This window comes from Diuraphis noxia, unplaced genomic scaffold (assembly GCF_037042655.1).
Source record: "Diuraphis noxia isolate RWA-SAM2 unplaced genomic scaffold, SU_Dnox_SAM2 contig0001, whole genome shotgun sequence".
Classification (NCBI taxonomy): domain Eukaryota; kingdom Metazoa; phylum Arthropoda; class Insecta; order Hemiptera; family Aphididae; genus Diuraphis; species Diuraphis noxia.
Window position 1 is genome coordinate 83,287,963 of NW_028301711.1, and position 22,519 is coordinate 83,310,481.

The following is a 22,519-nucleotide window of genomic DNA, read 5'->3' on the forward strand; positions in this document are numbered from 1 at the left end:
TCGGGATAAATATAGTTTCATCTTGATTAGTAAGTGTATCTATGGAAATATAGTTTTTTTTAATCAGCTTAGAACATGGAAAGAACTTTTTCGTTTATGATGTTGACGGTGCCGTTTTTAGGAGCCAAAATTGCACGTTAACAAGCCATTCAATAGATTTATTGGAAAGATGAGAAGTTTCAGGATAAACTTTTTTAATTAAGTTATTTTGATCAAGAGCGGAAATCGCCACATATCCTAAATAACTTATTTTTGTCTCCTTGTAGTTCTTGAATTTCTTTGATATATAATTTAAGCTATGAGCGATGAGATATACTTGGAAATCATGAAAAAAAAATTAAGAACCTAATCCAACCGTTTACAATCTTAATTAAATTGACCCATGGATGTTTTACAATTATTTTTTACTAATTTATTATTCAAACATTAATAATAACAACATAAATAATATAATAGTTATAACTTAGCATATATTTTATTATTTTATTGAATAATTGAACTATTTTAAATGCTTAATGAAATATATTTGTACAATTTAAGTGGTGCAAATGTTTTTATATTTGAATGTGCTACGTTTTAATGTTTAACTTTTCTTTATTCATAATTTATTATTGTGACTTGAGACTTCACAAAAATATACAGTAACAGATTATTTAATTTAAGTTATCAATATTAAATTTGTATTTTTTAGTCTATACTTTACAGCTGTATTCGATGATGAGAATATCTTATTTTTCAAGTAGTACCATCAATTAAACTGGTTTCGGAGGTTCTGAGTTGTATTGGATTATAACAATCAGGTATGTAGTGGCCAAACGTATAAGCTACAAAACAGAAACAAAATGTGTTATCAAATAATATTGGTAGAACATAATAAAATTTTGAATGGTTCTAGCGGTCGGAGTGACCGGTGGAAGTCACTGAATTATAAGCATGAAAGGCGCGTTGGGACTGAAATCTGACCCGATTAGGATATTACTATATTGATTCTTACGCTACAGAAGAAACAATATAATTCTTTTTTCCATGAAATGTGAATAATATGCAATTATGATTATCAACTATTTGATTCTTAAAAATATCCTATATTGTCCGTTACCATTAAACGTTAGAAATTAGAATTTAAACTATTAAGAATAAATATTAAATTAATTTATTATATACTATACATTTATCACTCTACTACTTCATTTGTTCATTGGAAACTTTCTAAATTCAGCAGCAAATATCATCTAATTTATATCAAATTAAAAAAGTAAAATTAGCACCCTCTCAAATATTGTTATACTAAATCAAATACAGTATATATACAATTATTTCATCATGTGATAGATAGAATTTGATTCATGTCGTTTGAAATATTAAATAAACATAATGATCCGTAAATGCTGCATATGCCTAAAATTCAATGAAAAGAGGTTTTAGGTAAGTAACTAGAACATATGAATTCAGAACTAACATCAGATGTTTATAACAATTAGTAACTAAATATGTATTTGAGGACAAACTCCTCGAGTTGGGTCCCAGATTTCAAAAACAGCACGAGTTGGGTCCCGGTATACTTTATGGAGTACATTAGTTGGGTCCCGGTATATTTTTTGAGGTACACGAGTTGGGTCCCGGTATATTTTTTGGAGCACATGAGTTGGGTCCCGGTATATTTTATGCAAAGGTGGGCAAGTTAATGAAAAAATTGAATAAAATTAATTAAAATTAAAATTAAGATATAAAATTAAATTAACTTAACTCAGTACAAAATTGTATTATTTTTTTTCCAAGTCGTAATATTCATAAGTCGTAAATTACTTGAGTATTTTGATTTGTATAAACATTTACCAAGTTAAACTTTACTGTTGTAAACATAAAACTTAAAATTATTATTATAGTACATACTAAATTATTACTATTTACTAGAAAGTTATAGGCCACATCTATACATCGTGTTATACGTCTTGTTAAAATAATATACAATATATTCAGTGCCAGTGGAAGGCGTGTCCGGCACTGACAATATTACCGCGGACCCAATTCAAGTATTATCAAATTATACCCCGGACCCAACTCGTGTTTTTTTTAAGGAATCAAATATCTCGGGACCCAACTCGCGTTTTCCCGTATTTGAATAATAAGTATGTTCGGTACAAATTTAATTTCCTTCATCAGATTCCTAACACAAGCATGGGCTAGAATTGTAGGGGTTGGTAATTGTCAATCAAATAATTATCATCTTGTCTGTGAAAAAACATTTTATTAATTGTAATTTCTGTATAAAAGTTTTTCTGATAATTATATCAAGAGAATATTAAACTTAGGTGATTTAATTAATTTGGCTTGTCAGTAGGTTGACTTGGGGAATAATAACTAACAAATTTTATAAAAATGTCTTTAATACAGGAAATTAAAACAATTACTATTTCTACAGATGATACTAGTTATAGACATAGTAATTGTTTGGTAATGAAATACAGATAAATAGTATTGTATATAATTAATTTACCTTATTTGCTTCTCAAGTAAGTCACAATTTTTTAACTAATGTGAAATGATTAATACCTATGGATTTTCTTTTAGTTGACCATTGATTAAATATACATAATATTATCACATATTATATTTAATCAATGAGTTGATTTATATGTAAATTGATTTATAACATAACACCTGATAATTTTGATTTATTTAACACATAGGAAATTGGAACATTTGCTATAAATACAATTAGTAAAAACAATTTTGATCATGTTGATGAAATACATAAAGATAGTATTGAATATATTAATATGTATCATTTATACGTACTGCAAAAAATAATGATTTTTAGTTTACTAAGGTTTCTAGCAAGTTAACTGCCTTTACATTTTTGAGAATACCTCTGTAATAGCTTTGTTAGTTAATTTTAATACTCTAATCAAAACAATGAGTTTAGTCACAAATGTTTATGGTTTTATTTTAATAAAAATAGATGTTTATCTTATCACATGATGTTTACGGTATTCTGAATCAATTGTGCTTAAAATAGATAGAATTTTAGATGAGAGTTAAATTTGATGCTCATAGCCAATAAGTGTATTTTCACAATATTTTGTAGTTATCAAAATGTTGTAATATAATAAAATCTAATATTAGCATGGTAACTGTTTCATTTTATGATTAGGATTCCCACAATGTTGTGCGACAAAATAACAACAATAAACGATTATGGCTATCAGTGCCGTAGCCAGGGAGGGGGACTGGGGGTACGTGTGCCCCCTCCCCCCGAATTTTTTTTTTTGGTTGGCCACTGAACATCGTTTGCACAGAAATTTTTAAATTGATAAGTATCAATATCATCAATTTGTGCTAAAAGACGCCCTATACTACCATACTTACATCGTGTCGTGTCGTGTTTATATATAAATATATGTTATCATCAGAATTGATAATAATTTTGGTATCATTGTTAACGCATTTTGGTTTAATCCATAGAACATAAAAACTAAACACAACACGACACGATGAATCGCGATGATGAACGTATTGGTACTAGGGGGGATATAATTAATGGTGACATGGATATGGTAAATTATTATTATTTTGCGGTCGATTATAGTTATTAGTTAATTGGCTTAGATAATAAATTGCCGGTGATTGTTCGCGGTGATATCACTTTACTTATCAAATTCTCAATTTCACAACATTTTCATTTTTATTAAAAAAGAATTAAAATATTCATTATCATTTGTTTGTATTTTGTAATACTTATTATACGTTAGTATTATAAAATCATAATGAAAAGGACCTCGAGCAATTTGTTAAACTATTTTACAAAAAAAATAATGTACCTACATAATATCGAAGCTTCTGAGGAAATGGTATAAAATTGCAATATACTAAATTATGAAATGCAACAACTACATAGCTACATTAGAATATAGATTTTAATTCCCCAAAAATGTACTTATTTTATAGCAAACAGAATATGGTGCAAATAATGATGTACTTAAAAATAATGAGTCAGTTCATGATTTGGTCAGTTCTGGTGATCTCATCACAAATGATCAACAGGAGAAAATAATGTTTAGGTTAGATTTAATTTAGGTATCATTATGAATAATGTTAGATTTATAAGTGAGTATTCATTATTTCATGATAATGTGTTACTTTTATAAGAGCGCATATTATTTATGTAGTACAGTGGTTGGCAACCGGCGGCCCGCTTTAAATTCTATAACAACGAAATTTAATGGTTTATATCAGTTATATTTTATAATAGTAGATATACCTTGACACTTTGACAGTTACCAATAAGATAGAGTAGATACGACGAGTGTATTTGGGTTATAATCTTAATTTTCGATTGTGCTCAATAATTTCAAGATTTCAAACGACATTCGCAATATTTTCAACTACTCGCCAATCCGTTTAATATTGATGGTTAATCTAACCAGCACAAGTAATTTTAATGTGGAAATTGAAAAAATAATAAACAATATCCAACAACAAAAATCACATTAAGCCTATTAAGCAGTTGTAATTTACATACTTTTATATTATAATAATATTATTAAAAACTGTAATTTTGATGTTCTAATAATCTATTGTTTTAAAGTTTTAAACAGTTATTTTTTTTTTAGTAAATAATTTGGAATATAAAATTTTAATTTATAAATGTGGCCCGGGAGTCTAAAAAGGTTGCCGACCACTGATGTGGTAGAAACACATAACACAATCTAACATGTTAACATTATTGACTATTATTCTTGCAGCAATATTTAATCTACTACCTACTGAGTACTATTTTATGTTACCTAATACCTATGTCCTATAACTATTTTAATTGAATTTATTTGTTGGTGATTTGTTATGCCAAATTTTTTTAGCACTAGAGGATCTCATGACTTCAGAAAATGACAAAAGTGTTATTTTATTACATAAATCATTATGCAATTCCCAATTTTCGATAACATGTTCTATAATGGAGAGAGTACTTAGTATAACATATACAATTTCCAAATATTTGCAAACAGAAAATACAAATATTATAACCGCTACAAATTCAATAGAAACAACAACAAAAAAATTACAACATTTAAGAAATGAAGTAGAGTTCAAAAAAATCTTTGATAGTGCTATCGAAATTTTTGAAAAGATTGGTGTATCTCCAATCACCCCGAGGACAGTAGGAACACAAAAACAAAATACTGTCCATAATGGTGATTGTTGCACATACTATAGGGTATCAATTTTCTATCCATATTTAGATGATTTGCTCTCATCTTTTAATGAAAGATTTAATTCAAATTCAAATTTAATATCTTCACTTTCTTGTTTGTTACCGTCTAAAGTAAAAAAAGCACATTTTATGATTTAAAAATGGCTTTAAAATTTTATAAAGATGACTTACAAATAGATTCCTATAGTTCGACCTTAAAAGGAGAGTTTGAACTATGGCAAATGAAGTGGGAAACAGAAACAGTATTTCAAACCAACTCCCTTGATACATTATTAAATTGTACATAGAGATAAAGATTTAAACATGGAGTCATTAATTGATGTTTTTGTTAACAGAAAAGAGAGACGTCTAAACTTTAAATTATAAGTAGGTATTTAATATAATTTTAAAAAAATTATGTGTAAATAATTCATTTTTAAACTAAGTTGTTATTTTTATTTTTATCAGTTGGTTATTGTTACTACTTAACAATACTTTATTAAAAATAATTTGTTATTTGTAACATTAAATTTTTTTTAACCCAATTGTTTAACTTTATTATAAAATAAAGGAATATGTTATTACATTTATAATCATTTAAATTTGATTAAATACTCCAGTGCTCCATCGTAATCTCCTTTGATTTTAACTATACCATTTGTCATTTGTGTAAGGTCAGCTAAAACTTGTTTTATTTTATATGTTTGATAAAACTTAAAAGTTATGTTATGATCTTGTATTCTTATTAGTAAATAGTAATAATATTTGAACAAAAAATGAAATGTTGTAGTAAATACCTGAAGAATCGCTATGCATTGACGAATCTGTTTATTTATTGGTCGCCTTTCATTTCGACAATATTTAAAAAAATAAACTACATAGGTATGGTGTTAAAATATTTAAATTATGTGTACAATGTACATGATGGGTTTACAGTTGACTTTCGAATATATGCAGGTAAAGAAGCTGTCCAAGGGTTGGAAGTTTCTTCAAAAATAGTTATGAAGTTGACACATGAATATTTAAATTTTTGGTAGGACAATATTTATACGGACAACTGGTATACGAGCGTTAATTTGGTACATAACTCTTAGAACAAAATACTTATTTAGTTGGGACACTAAGGGCCAACAGAAAACAAAACCCAAAGGATGTACCTAGTACAAAAGAAACTGAAAAAAGGACATGTTATAGCGCAACAGAGTGATCGAGGTATAGTTGTTCTAAAGTGGAAAGACAAAAGAGATGTCCTTATGCTCTCCACTAAACATTCATTTATTTACACTTAACATTCATTTTTTTTTCATAACATTTTACACTATGATTGAAACAATAAATAAACGAGGTCAAACTAAAAAAAAACCAGAAATTGTTATTGACTATAACAAAGGAAAAGCTTTGGTTGACATATGTGATCAGAGATCCTCATACCACAGTCCACTAAGAAAATCCATGAAATGTTATAGGAAAGTGGCAATTGAAATAATACTGAGCACTTCAGTTTTAAATGTCATGTGTTTATACAATAAAGTAAATAAAACGAAAATTGGAATTACTGAATTTAAAGAAATGTTGGTAAAAGATATGTGTGGTGATTATGTAGAAACTAATAAAGAAGAAGTTGAACAAAACTTTCTAAATCTGGAAAAATAACTCGATGTGTAAAATGTTACGATGAAATGGTAAAACAAGGAGGAAGAAAAAATGCTCAGCGAATAACGAAACAATCAAATTATTGGTGTGCAGCTTGCCAGAAAGTGTACTGCATAGAATGTTTTTTTGATGACCACAGAGTCCAGGCAAAATAAACATAATGTTATTTGTAAATAGTGTTGAGATTGAATTTTCTATAATTTGCTGTAATTATATTTTATAAGTTAATTAGTTATTCAATATAATAATATGATCAATTTACCAAACAATTTTCTATTACAAAAAAAAAAAAAAATGTTCATTCATATTACCTGTAATCCATTTAATATTACCAAATAAAAAATAAAAATATGTTATATTAAGTTTAAATTTATATGATTTTACTTACCTACTTTTCGGTACCCATACTGTTAATTAATTTGATAGTATATTGATATTAATAAGAGTAAAATAGACAATTTTTGGGTGCATTATATACCTATATCACAATACGTACAAAACAATTAATATTGGTCCCGCTTTTTATAATCTAATATTCAATTTTTTCTCCTTTTCCAGTGATGCATATGAATGAGAGTTAAACTTAACTCTCACAAAATAAAATAATAAAATATGTGAGAGTCAAATTTAATACTCATAGCCCATAACAACAACCACAGTGTGTATTAAATTTAACTCTCAAAGCTAATACAGACGGTTTTTAAATTTCTTACCAAACGAAATTGCAAGGTAAGGCGAGAGTTAAATATGACACTCGTGAAATTCAACTTGCTAGGTACCGTAAAGGGGGTGAATCTGGTCAGTGTTTTGAATTATTCTTATTTAATGTGATAACAAAGAAAATAATAATTATATCAATAAAGTTAATGCGTCTTTGAAATCTAGAGACGCATTACAAAATTATAGATATGTTACAAACATATGATATGATTTTTTTCTATTATCAGTTGATAGTGCAATCTGAACCTTGTCATGTGTTGAATTCCCACAACTCAACAAACTTTATGTGTTTATGTGGAAATCACAGATCAAAGTACAGTGTTTCAAATAAGTGTTTTAAGTTACTTAAACATATTTTGATCTTGAACATATTTCCTTCGTTCAAATATTATATTTCAAAAATCTAAAAAAAAACAAAAAAATGTTGATTTTTGGTGAATAGGGTCAGTGCTTTATATTAATTGGTATAGATTTCTTCCTACGTACATAATATATATTTTTGTTTTTGCTAGATTTTTTTTGTTTGGAATCAAATGTGTAGGTTGTTATAGGTAGAACATAACAATATATGTGTCTAAACAATTATACATGGCGATTTTTTTTTTATCAAAGAACACTCATTATTTAAAAAAGTTTTTACTTTATTCAAAATATTTTTTTACATGGTTTCAAGTTGATAAAAACCAACGTTTTTATTAAAAAATTATATATTTTAAATATTTTGTATCCTTATCATTTTTTAAATTTTTACTTTTTTGAATGACAACATAGAGTCTTAAATTCATATTCCAAAGCGTACGGAGTAGGTACGGGGTTACCCCGCAAAATGTTTGTCCACTACTCCGCTTGTTTAAACTTTAAATACATATAACTCAAAAACTACTAGCCCTATATTCGATTTTTATGGATTAAAATACTTAAAAAAATATTCTGCATTGGAATATGAAATTAAAACTCTATGTTGTCATTCAAAAAAGTAAAAAACTTAAAAAATGATAAGGTTAAAGAATATTTAAAAATATAATTTTTTAATAAAAACGTAGGTTTTTAACAACTTGAAATTATGTAAAAAATTTTTTGAAAAAAGTCAATACCGTTTTGAAAAAATTAGTGTTTGATAAAAAAAATCACCCTGTATATTGAATATGTTTAAACAACAAGTCATTTTTGTTTTAGAAATGCCTCGTGAATATAAACCCGATACTAGATGCAAACGACATAAATGGCATGAACCTAAAGCAATAAACCAAGTTCTTTTCCTTATCCAACAGGATAACTCGATCAGGTCAGTTGCTCAAACTACTGAAATACACTACAGTTTACTGCAACATTACTTTAAAAAATACAAGATTAGCAATAATGTGGTAGTAAACAAAATTGGTGGTCAAACTACTCTTCCTGTGAGTATGGAGAAAACGTTAGTGACCAACATAATTAAATGTGCTGATTGAGGTTATTCAATATCAGAACTAGAACTTAGAACATTAATCACTTAGATCAAATTGGCTGTAATATAAAAAGCTTTAAAAACAATTATCCTGGTACGGATTGGGTAAAATTTAAAGTTTTTAAAGTGACATAAAAAAAGAATCTCTCAACCGTTATTTAGGCACCTAATACCATGACGATGTTTAAAATTGTCTAGCTTACGTCTACTAGCAATAAACGATATTTCCTCTTTGTTATTCACGGTGAAATAAGAGTGCTTTTTTGCATATTATTTCACCACTTATCGGAATGTGTTGTCTCCGCTGTTGCATAAACCACATAATAAAGCATTTTCGAGGAACAAGATTTTCCGACTGTTTTAAAGTTTATTGTGTATCTGGACGTTCAGTTGTGCTGAAAAACATGATAATTTTTTTTATGTTTTCAACAGCCGATCTACCTATTCCGTACTTCTTAGCAATCATACCATAGTTCTGGCAATTTTCTATTAATTTAATTATTTCAATTTTTTGATCTGAAGTTAAAGTTACGTTTTTACGAAGAGCCATTGTAACAAACAAGAATAATAACCATTCGACAAGAAAGAGATTAACGAACTGACCATTGAATTATTACTATCATTCTTTACTAGAAACAGCAAGTAGTAATAATGATGAAATTGTATTTGTCGATAGTAATATCTTATAGATAAATTGGGTTTTGGGAATTCTCGTAAAATATATTTACGAACAAACTGAATTATGTCTCCGGATTACCGCGTTCACCAGATTATTGGGAGTTCGGACTATCAAAGTTCTACTGTATACACAAACTAACAGTAAAAATATAGTATAACTCGAATTTTCCTTTAAAATTATAATTAATTCTAAGTTGGTTCCAATGATTTTAACATAATAGGTAATTAACTACATGAAATTATTATGATTAAATATTAACTGTGGTATATTTTCAGTTTCAACCGATATATTCAGCTGGTCTGGATTTTCATTAGTACTTGCCGTTAAAATTTGGGGCGTCAGTCGTTTCCGCCAAAAAACTCGATTTTCGTTTCCGCCAATCATCGTTTCCGCCAAAACGAAAAAGGTTAGATTTTCATTTCCGCCAAATCTATTTTTACCTACCTATCTAAATTATAGTTTGAGAATCATTTAGAGTTACCCAGGGGCCACCACGAGGAGGCGGTTCTCATTGACCCCCAAAAAATTGTTTGACTTAATTTTTTGATTAAAACTAAAAAAACTGAATTTGAATTAAATTAAGTCGATCTTTATATTTGTGTTACACTATATGTATATATAAATATATAGTAAATCAATTATTTTTGATAGGTCTATTTTTGATACTTCTATAATTAATTATTAATTATTATTTTGAATAATTGTTGCATACCTTTTTTTAAAATATCATTCTTGAAATTGTTTTATTATTGTATTCGTCTATTGCGTTTGTTGTACTCATCAATCGTTTTTTTTTAAATATTACATCTAATATTTTTTTGTATGCCTAAGTTACAACTGTTAATTTGAATGTATACATTGTTTTGAACATTCGAAATTAAATTTTTTTAAATTGTATTAATATGTGGATGTGATTTATAAAATTGTTCATTAAAATGTGCATGAAAGTACACGTAATTTCGTCCAAGTTTTTGCCACAGTACTGACAGTCGACCGATCCGATTACAGAACTATCCGATCTCTATTGATATATCCACACGTAATATAGAATAAATCGATTTATATTTATTCCTAACAATGTAGGTATTTCTACGTTTAAAATCAAATATCGATAGCACTACAGATATTCCAGGGGTTCTCAAACTTCGGCTCAATAATATAGGTAGAAATAGATTTGGCGGAAATGAAAATCTAACTTTTTTCGTTTTGGCGGAAACGAAAATCGAGTTTTTTGGCGGAAACGATGACCGCCCAAAATTTGATTGTCAGAATATCGATACGGTCCTTAGAATTTCAGAAACGTAATCTTAATGATAACATCCTTCATAGTTTACAGTTAATCAAGGAAGTACCCAATACGTCCTCCATGTAAACAGTTCACGAACTGCTGTGTACGAACTTTTTTGAATAACACTATTGCTAACATATTTATCTACCAACTTGCACGCAACATAGCCTCACAAATATTTTACGAATAACAAAATTGTAGAATATTACATTTTATATATTTTTATAAATTAATAAAATACATTTTTTGCATTTATCTTCATTCGACCGTATGGTATGCAAGATTGTTACAAAATTATCTATAACCTCTTGGCACCTGAATCGTTTTTATGTTTTATATTTTACATTACCTACGTAATGTCCATTAAAATGGACAAATCTTTCTACCCCTGAAAACGCCTGACCTGTTTTTAGAATTTGTAACCTTGTGTATCGGATGTCCATTCAAATGGACATTTGTTTTTAGATTTTGTTTTATTTTCGTTATATTTATTTGCAGTAAACTTGTATTAATATTTTACATACACTATTTTGTTTATTAATTCAGTAATGTTGTAATCATTGTTAAAATAATTATGCATTTAATTGATTCATTTATAAACTAGCGAATTGTCCACTTTATAAGTTTATAATTTTTGTATTTATAAATATATTTTAAACAAGAAAGTTTAGTTTTTAGTTTATATACATATTAATGTGTAATATTGTTAAATTTGAGCGTATTACATTATCTTTATATAATTTTTTTATTGCATAAAACAATGTTTATTAGAATGGACATCCGGCTGTTATTAATACAATAACCTGTACCCAGTTATTTAATATTTTTTAATATGTTTATAAATTAAAATATTTTGACTTTGGGGAATATTAATTATTGTTATTGTTATTATTTCATTTCAATAATATTATCACATGTCAATAATAAAATATTTTTATATTATAAATTCTAGTATATCCTTATCATAAATAACTTTAATAGTATATTTACATTTTTAAACATCGAGTTAGCAACGCAGTGTAATTAGGTTCAGACGGTTCAGTGTAGACGTATATGACCAATATGATTCATTCAATTTTATCTGATGGGGCAATATTAGAACTCATTAATAATGGTAACACGTAAGAATGTGAAATTAACTTTGATGTAAGTGGAGATGAAGATTATGGTACACCAGATCCACTAGGAGTACACAATGATATTTCATTGGATATTAACGAACTTTTAGAGTAAAACGATAAGTATTTTAGTCAGTTTTCTAATTCAAATATCAATGTTGAGGATTTAGTAGTTGAATTAAATACTGAACGTACCGAAACCTGTGTACAAACAAACAATTTATGGTATTAGTGTATTAGTACTAGTCCTAATACTAATTTACATAGCACTAACTCTTCTTCTAATATTAGTGTATCGCCAACAGTATGTAAATAATATGAAATGGAAGAAAAAAGTGGTTTAAACAAAATAATGAAAAGAACCCAACCCGATCAATACAATGATTAAGAGAGAACCATGTGGACACCAATTGATTATTTTAATAAATATATTGATGATGCGGCAATTCAAAATATGATAGATTGTACTAATATCAGAAGTGTTAAAGAAACTGGCAAATCAATTAATACTACATTATACGAAATAAAATGTTTTATTGGTTCAATTATGTTCATGTTGACTTTAGGTTACCCTTGAATGCAAATGTATTTGCACAAAACAACTAGAGTACCTAAAAGTTAATAATTCTATATCTAGAGATCGCTTTTTAGTAATTTTAAAAGTCGTGAACGATGATAATATTTCAAGTTAAAAAAAAAGATGCATTTCGGAAAGCTCGTACTTTCATAGAGAGTGTTATAAGTGGTTGTTTAAGATTAGTACGTGATTTAGAGTTTGTATTGACGAACAAACTAACCTAACCTGGCCTTTCACTACTAATGTTAAAATGAAACAGTTTGGTCGCGGAAAACCGAACCCAACTGGACTTAAATTTTGTTTTAAAAAATAAAAACAGATTAGTATTGGACTTTTGTATTTACTTAGGTAATGGAACTATATTTGAAACAAACAGTGAATAGCAAATAATCAAAAACATCTGGGTGCTGCATCATGAAAATGAAGCTTGCCACACACCCATTTCAATAAAGTAATATTATAACCATAAATATTCCCGTGGCCCCTCAACCCCCTTATTCGCCTGACTTGAGTCCTAGTAACTTTTTTCTGTTACTAAGAACAGAAGTTCACCTTAAAGGAGAACATTTTTTGATACTAGAAAATTTTTGGACACTAGAAAATATTAAAATGTCTGTGACTAACCAACCAGAGGCGTACTTAAAAGTTTTCAATGGGCGGGGCCCGGGTTGAACATTTTGTTTTTTATCACTGGGACTTTGTCACCTTCTTTTTAAAAATTTTGATAGATTATCAACATTGGGGTGATTGTAAACTCGGCCCGAGGAAAAAAAATGTTTAAAAGGTCTATGGTAAACTCGGCCCGTGTTTTTTTCTTGTAAAAATTATTTAGATGTAAACTCGGCCCGGGGTTTTTACAGGTAAAAATTATTTAGGTGTAAACTCGGCCCGGATAAAAATGTTTTTATATAATTTTCTTAATTTTAAATTTTCTTATATTTTTAAGAACCATTTAGCATTACCCAGAGGACACCACGAGGAGGCGATTCTCATTATCCTCCAAAAATTTTTCCATTTTCATATTATTATTCATAGTATGAAAATCGTTATATAACTGTAAAATGTATTTATGTAAATTTGTAAGTGTAAAAAGTTTAAAAATATAATGTATACATTTATTTTTTTAAGTTAAAAGCCATGTGTTTAACATATTCACTTACTGATATTTCCTTATTTTTTTTTTTATATTTCGTAAGTGTTTTTTCTAAGAGTTCTCGTTTTTTTTAGTTTTTGTATTCTGAAATTGAAATGGTGCATCTAGGCTGTTGATTTTAATGTACGTTTCTGTTTGTATTTCTTTTAATTTCGCAATGACGGAATATATATTGGGGTGAGTGGAATTGAAACTTGAATTAAAATGAGCATGATATTTATCGGTAAATATTATCGGGCCGAGATTACAACAGACCTTTTTTATTACCTGAAATTTCCGGGCCGAGTTTACATCAAAAAAGGCGGTGTATCCGAATTGGTTCCCAAACGTCCGAATTAGTTCCCGGGTTGTTACGAAGGGTATATCCGAATTGGTTCCCGGGTTATTCCGAAGGGTGTATCCGAATTGGTTCGCGGGTTGTTCCGAATTGGTTCCCGGGAAAAAGCATTTTCAATTTTCCTTCCCATTTTATACAGACTTAGGACTGTCTACATATTATGCAGGTATGATTAAAAATTTGTCACGAATGTCATTAAAAAAAAATAAAAAATAATACATATAATAATAATAATACAGTTTTTCAATTCGTCAATTTTTCTTTTTTTATAAGTATAATATTTTGGTATGTATTTTCCTTTTGTCACGAATGTAATTAAAAAAAAATCACTATACGCACACTACTAACAACAGTACTGACTAACGAGTAGGTATCGACTAAATTTCCGTCCATATCAATATAATACAACAACGATTAGTTAATAATATTATTAGATCAAATTTTGCCTTTTGAAAGTGTTTATCGCAGTACGATAACGGTATCTCTACAAACCTATACAGCTGTCCATCTTACTGTCTGCCTATGTGTACGCGTTTGTATAATACTATATAAGTTCATATTAAAGCAAAATTTAAAAACTTCTATTAGAAATTTAAAAAAATGAATATAGCAATTTTGTTGATATGATTTTTAAAACATGTTCGCAATAAAAAAATTTCTTGTCTACCTATTATTTATTCATTAGAATATCGGGAACCAATTCAGATGTGTTCCGTTTACCTAGAATATTGGGAACCAATTCGGATGTCACTTTTCAGGTATGGGAACAAATTCGGATGCAGCCAAAAAAGGTAATCGCGGGCCCAGTTTACATTTGCCCCAACATTGATGTTTGATAGAGATCTAATCTTACTCATCTTACTTACCTATCTAATCTTTACAGTTCTTAACAGATAATGCATGCAATCGTTGTATATTGCATGTTGACGTACAATTTAAAATAGATATATTTTGTTTATTTTTTCCCTTAAAAAAATTTTTTTTTAGAAAATTGCTCTTGTGAGTTATATTATATATAAGCACGAACGCACAGGACTACATAAGTTAGTGAAGTCATGGAGGAGGTTCAAACCCCACGACCCCCCCCCCCCCTTGAGTACGCCCCTGTAACCAACTAAAAGCTATACCAGTAACTTAGTTCCAGAACTGCTACGAACAATGGAAACGGTGTACCGTCAATAGCGCGCGGTAATTTCAGCGCACGCTAATTGGGCATGATAATTATAACGCATGACAATTAAGTTCATACGACATCTTGGCGCACGTGAAATTAGCAAACACGACATTTTAACGCAAAAAAATAATTCAATTTAAAAATATATTTATAACTAATCGAAAAAATTTAGTACCTACCTAGATATTCGAGATAATCCGACGTCCATGAACTTGGCCCACTGACATGAACATATCAACATGAAAATTATGCCAATATTTTGCGAGTAATTTGCGAGAATTTGCGAGTATACTTCTAGAATTTGCGAGTAATTTTTACACAATCTACCTGAGAGTGAGCCAACTTCGTGTATCCTACCCACTTCACCCGATTAGGTCGATATTGGTGTCAAAAGTTTGGTTTTGATTAGCGAGAATTTGCGGGCTCGGTCCCCGAGTAAAGGCTGGAGTTCCACAGGGATCTGTGCTAGGACCATCTCTATTTAATATATACTGTTACGATATACCAACACCACAACACTGCCAGCTAGCTATGTTCGCAGATGACACAGCAATAATAACGCAAAATCAAACTCTTGCATCTTCAATAAGAGACCTACAAATCTACCTCGATGAACTATCCCTTTGGTTCTCAAAATGGAAACTAACACTAAACCCAACCAAAAGCGAAGCAAAGATATTTACACTAAGAAAATATATAAACCCGACTCTACTTCAAATAAACAATAAAGAAATCAACTGGAACAACAAAGACGAATCAATAAAATATCTGGGCCTGCACCTCGATAAAAAACTAAGCTGGAAAATACACATTAACAAAAAATTAAATCAAGGATACTCAAGGCTACGAATACTGTACCCTGTATTAAATCATAGCTCTACCATACAAATGAAATGCTCTCTACTCCTTTATAGTTTATACAACAATAATAAGACCACTAGTAACATATGCATTCCCAGTATGGGCAGCTGCCTCAAAAGTAAAAATTACAAAATTACAAACTCTTCAAAATAAATTCTTAAGAATAGCCCTAAAGGTCCCTTGGTTTATGAGAAACAAACAACTACACAACGATACAGGCCTAATAACACAACAATTTAAAAGTTTCCACGAAAAACTCCACAAAGTAGATGGAGCTCGTCACTACAACATCTGCACGAGATCCACAAATCTGAAGCTCAAACCTCGGCTACCTCAGGACATCCTACTAGATCCCAATGAAGACACCTCAACCTCAGATACTGATCCAGACTCATAGTTAACCAAAACTATTATACATTATATAATATTATGATCTGTTATCTATAAAATAGTAACATTATAAAATACCAGGTGTTTTGAACAATTATATTAATAATAAAAAAAAAAAATAATATATTTAACATGTCTTCACAAAATATAACAAGCCAATGAGGTGTAAACGATTATTAGTATACAACAAGTATAGTCAAAAGCAGGACAGACAAAATTAAAATAAAATAATTTTGAGATGCAATGAAAATCAAAATTGCCATACAGGACGTGTTCATTAATCAGATGGTAAGTACACGCTAGTTAAACGAATAATTCGTCAGCATATTTAGCAAACGGCGTAACTACAAAATACAAAATTTTATAATTTTATCGATGATGTTATATTAAAATATGTAGATTATAGTTATTTGTCAGATGTTGCTAAAATTGAGTAGGTACTTACAAGGGATAGCCCACAATTTAAATTTGAACAAATTATTATATGATTTTTTATAAATTTTTGATTTTTTTTGAATTTTAATGTAATGCGTATTTACTATTAAGTACAGTTACCATTAAGTACTTAATGTAATAATAATATTTTTATCATAATTTGAATCAAAATAAGTGATTTTTATAATAATGTGATTTGTATTTTATATTTAGCAATACGTAATGATATTTTTAATATGATTAATTTGGTATTTTATTATATTTATTATAAATTAATTTCTAATTAACGCTAATTATTATTTGTCTTGCGTTGAATTAACACAGATGAATTTCGTGCGCTAAAATGACGCGCTGAATTGTCATCGATCCAATGGAAATATCGACTCCAACGCTGTGTGGATTCTCAAGACAATTATTTTGAAGGATATAATATAAAATAGTCACTTAAATTTAATAAAAAAAATTATAAAAATGTAATCTCATTACTTTATTTACACATCTCGTTGTTATAAGGTCATAACTTAAGGTTTTATCAAGTCAATTGTATTATTATGTTATGACTAACACCAGTTTTAAGTTTATTATTCAAATAAAGGCACCAACTATAAAACTTTGCAAAATATTACTAATAATTTATTAGACAAGTTATTTCTAGCAATAATATTTTGTTGTGATATCAATTACCTAATATCCATTGTAATGGACATTTTTCGGCACGTATTTTATACGTGAAAAGAGAATGATAAAAATGTATAGATTATTTATTATTATTCTTTATCATATCTATTTTGAGGTTATAATAAATCAAACTAATGGAAAATAAAATATAGCTCGGCACTTAGGAGGTAAATATAAATTTCCATTGAAATGGCCATCAGGCACATACAATTACAATTGTTATAAACAGGTCAGGCGTTTTAGAGAGTAACACAAAATTTCCATTAAAATGGACATCATGCGCTTGGAGGATAAATCACATAATTTTATAACAATAACTTTAAAAATTATATTTTTTTTCAATTAAACTTGGACCTAACCTTTTAATATTTTCTTTTCAATTAAGCTCTTTGTAACACTAATTAATTGTGGAACTAATCTTGATCAGCATTTTTTTTTATTTAGGTTTTTCGATTTCTTAGTTAATTATAAAAAACAATATGAACAATTTATTGATAACATAAATACATAATCCAAAAAATCATTTGAATTATGAATAAAATTCTAATTTCTATTTTCAGATTATTTTTTTAAACTGACGATAATAGTTCAAAATCATGCTTTCAAAAAGGTGAAACGTAATTACCTAACACTTAATTATAATATTATGTCAGGTCATATGTTATGTATTAAATAAGTATTTACCGCATGAAAAAATGATAAATTTACAGAAAAGAAACCACATGCTGAAACTTTAAGTTCTCTGTTCGTAATTTGGTATGTAAATGAATTGATCTGAAACATATAAATGATTTTCAATAATGTATGTCTCTATAATATGTAGGAAAGTACTAAATACTGGGTACGTTTATCATATTATCATTCATAGTTTGTAACAGAAGAAGTTATACTATGTATAATATGTATATTGTACATTCTACTCGTACCTATATTAAAAAAAACTATTACTCACTATTCTACTAACTTAATATTTTATTTTATTATTCTATATTCTGTTGTGTATAAATAATACAATATACTCGTACATAGTTTACCCTTCGTTCATCTTCTGTCTCCTAAAAAAGAGGTGCTCATACACACGATAGAATCGCAAAAATATTACATAATACCTGTATACTACAAGTACAATTTGGACGTGACTAAGGTAAATGGTATATAATATAGTTAATAGTTTTAATAGTTTATGGACTATTGCACACAAACGATACCTTAAGGTATGAATTATTTATATAGAACTTTTCTATAGTTTATCAGACATGATTTTTTGCGATTTATTTTTATCATTCTATGACGTATTTTTTGCTAAATAATAAACAATTTCATTAAGGGGATCGGAGCACACGTATTTTTCATGCGTTTTAGACTAATAAGCGGTAGTAAATTACACAGACTTCAGAATGTCCGATTTTAATTACGCTGGAGCCCCCTTAATAAAAATTGTAAAAAATGTATTTTTATTGATTTTTTGATTATTGTGGCTTAACTTAATAATGATAATAATTATCTGGTTTAATTTAATGAACTTGAACATTTTTTTTTTTGGTCATAGGTAATAGCAACGGTTACAGATAATGGCAGTAATATGGTTAAAGCATTTGATGTATTTGGTGTAAAAATGACACATTTTAGAAAATCGAGTGATAGTAATGATACTGACGAAAGCGATAGCGATTCAAGTGTTCATAGTTTTCAAAGTGAAAATTTAGAAAATGAACCTTACGTTATTCTTTCTAGGCACATTCGATGTTGTGCTCATACATTGAGCCTTTGTGCTACCAGTGATATAATGAAAACCATTATATCATCGCCACATCTCCATGAAATGCATACTAGAGTCATGCAAAAGTGTAATATGTTATGGAATGCGGCAAGTTGACCAAAATCAGCAGAGATAATTCAGTCAATTTTAGGACATACCCTATCAAGACCAGGTGAGACGAGGTGGAATTCACTATTTGACTCGTTAACTCAAATTCAAAAAATAAAAGAAAAATCTAGTGAACTTACTAAAGCATTTAATTTAAAGCAGTGTACATTTACTGTTTCTGACCATAGTTACATTGAGGAATTTTTATTTTGTGTTAAGCCTTTATCACAAGCACTGGACATATTGCAAGGAGATAAAAGTGTATTTTATGGTATGGTTTTTCCCACACTGTTATGCTTGCAACGAAAATTAATGGTTATTAATAGTGAACAATTGATTTATTGTAAATTAATTCGAAAAAGTCTTCTAGATAGCATAGAAAAAAGATTTTCTAAAATTTTAAGTTGTAATACAGTTGAAGCTGAGAATGCAGCTATTGCCGCTTTTTCTCATCCCAAGTTCAAAAATAAGTGGTTAAATTGTATTCCTACGTCATCTTTACGTGATAAACTTTTATCAATATTTAAAAAAGCAGTAACAGCTGAATCTATAACACGAACTAGTGAAGAAAATGTTGAAATTGAAGATCAGAATGATTTTTATGACTTTAGTCCAGCAATACAAAATGACAGAACAGATACATCCATGTCTGCTGAGATTGAAGTATATATATATATATGAAATTAAATGTTTTAGTTGAAAAATTATTCTAACATTTCTAACTAGGGTTTTAAATGTATGTTTAAGGTATTAAAGTATTTTGAGGATCCACGTCAAAGTTTAAACTCACATCCTACTGTGAAAAATATTTTTCTTCGGTACAATATTCCTGTGGCATCTTCAGCTCCAGTAGAGAGACTTTTCTCTTTTGTGACTATGACAAATTTACCAAAGTCAAATAGATTATCAGATGATTTATTTGAGTATAAAATTGTATTAAAATCAAATTTAAATTATCAATTGCAGAATGAAAATTAAAAATATTTTCTATATATTTTTTTTATTATTTATATTTTTTTCATGATTATTGTTATTATTATTCACAATTTATTTAGTTAATTTATCCAGAATAATCGATTTATTCACAAGTTAAATTATTCAGAATAATTTTTTTTTTTATTCACAACTTAAACTATTTAAAATAAAATATTATTCTTTATTCACAAAATAATTAGTTATTCATGCTTTTATTTTTTATTCATTATTTTGATTTGTTTTTGCCCAACTCTGTACGTGGTGGCGTGGATCACAAGACTAAACAGTCAAGGACTGGTTCGCGTTGTCGGCGGATCGATCGTTCCAGACGGGATTGTCACGCATTGGTGTTGTCCACGGCTATCAACACAGGTTGGAGCTCGCGACCTTATTACGTGTCGAAGTGGAGAACAGAGGTACTAACAGCGCTAGGTGTTACTGGCCCGACATTAACACGTCTCATATAGGATATTAGATGGTTTTTTGTTTCTATCTTCTAAATAACATAATTTAGCAATAATTAGTACATAACTAAAATTGTTGGTCACATTGTTTTCTATCGGGTGACCAAATCATATTGTTTTTATCACCAATATACGGACATTTATCGGCGTTATGATATGGTCGGCAGTCGCAAGCTACACATTTTTTAATAACGGTTAAATGTTAAAATTATTAAACCTATACATAAATGCTTAAAAATTAAAAAGGTTAGGTTAGATTAAAAAACTTAAAAATGGTAAAAATTTTTTAAGCAATATTAAAGACTCAAAAGTAATCATAATGACCCCTTTCCCTAATTACATTCCGATTAACAAACAATATTATTATATATACAGTTTTGTGAAGGAAAAGTTAAAAAACAAAACTATTAAATGTTATATCTGGAAATTGTATGTATGAATAAAAAATAAAATATAAATATATAGTTTATTATACATTATATATAATACAAAATATATTATAATAGTAAATATTACAATCAAGGTTAATTATTTATTGGCAATGTAAACATCAGACAATACATTAACGCGGCGGTCAAACAGGCTCACGAGTCGGTAGTCACGATCACATCACAACGCCGATAAATTGTTGTATATTGGTGATAAAAATAATATAATTTGATCAACCGATAGAAAACAATGTGGCCAACAAATTTAGTTATGTACTCATTATTGCTAAATTATGTTATTTAGAAGATAGAAACAAAAAACCATTTAATATCCTATATGAGACGTGTTAATGTCGGGCCAGTAACACCTAGCGCTGTTAGTACCGCTGGTCGCCACTTCGACACGGCAGCTACACGTGCAGCATATCCGCAAGCTCCAACCTGAGTAAATAACCGTGGTGTTGTCCTTCGTCGACTGGCGGTTGAATAGAGAAGTGATTGCGAGGTTCTCCGCATAAAGGCCACTTGAATTCAATCGGATATGATGCGGGACTACGTCATACTTAATTGTGAAATATGAGAAATATCGGTCAGTACTGGCCTTTGTCATAGATTAAATATACTATAGATAGCCCACGTCATAGGAAAAAGCGGCAACCAGATATGCAGACGTTTTGGACCCCGGCTGAGTAGTACCAATGGACCCCTATAGGATCGCTATATGTGTTATAGATTTTGCGCACGCGTGGACATCAATACCGCGCGCCGTCCAGTTGTAAAACTTGAAAAAGCAACTATAACTATAAATTTGTTGTAACTTGCGCGTCTGACATCTATTCTATGATATGTATTATTATACTAATACGTCGTGACTTCGTGAGCGGCGGCAACTAACATATTGTAATATATTTTATTATAAACAAATTAATTACCATGCATTCTTTGTAAAATGTACATCGATAAACTTAAACAGTGATCACAGATATTAAAATACAAATATTATAGGTATTATAATAATAATTATGAAATTACCTATATAGGGCTACAGATTTATCCTTATTAAGTAGTTGTTAAAATCCAAAAC

General features: G+C 28.8%; 1 protein-coding gene across 1 annotated transcript in view; it reads right to left on the reverse strand.

The window, feature by feature from the left end:
* Positions 1–670: 670 nt before the first annotated feature.
* LOC149062119 (uncharacterized) overlaps positions 671–22,519 on the reverse strand; it is a 39,842-nt gene continuing 17,993 nt past the window's right edge. The window contains exons 3-4 of the mRNA XM_089217823.1: positions 18,386–18,475; positions 671–824 (exon numbers count right to left, since the gene is read on the reverse strand). Coding sequence (XP_089073949.1) covers positions 753–824; positions 18,386–18,475 — 162 coding nt within the window. The 3' untranslated portion in view covers positions 671–752. The remainder of the gene's footprint in view (positions 825–18,385; positions 18,476–22,519) is intronic.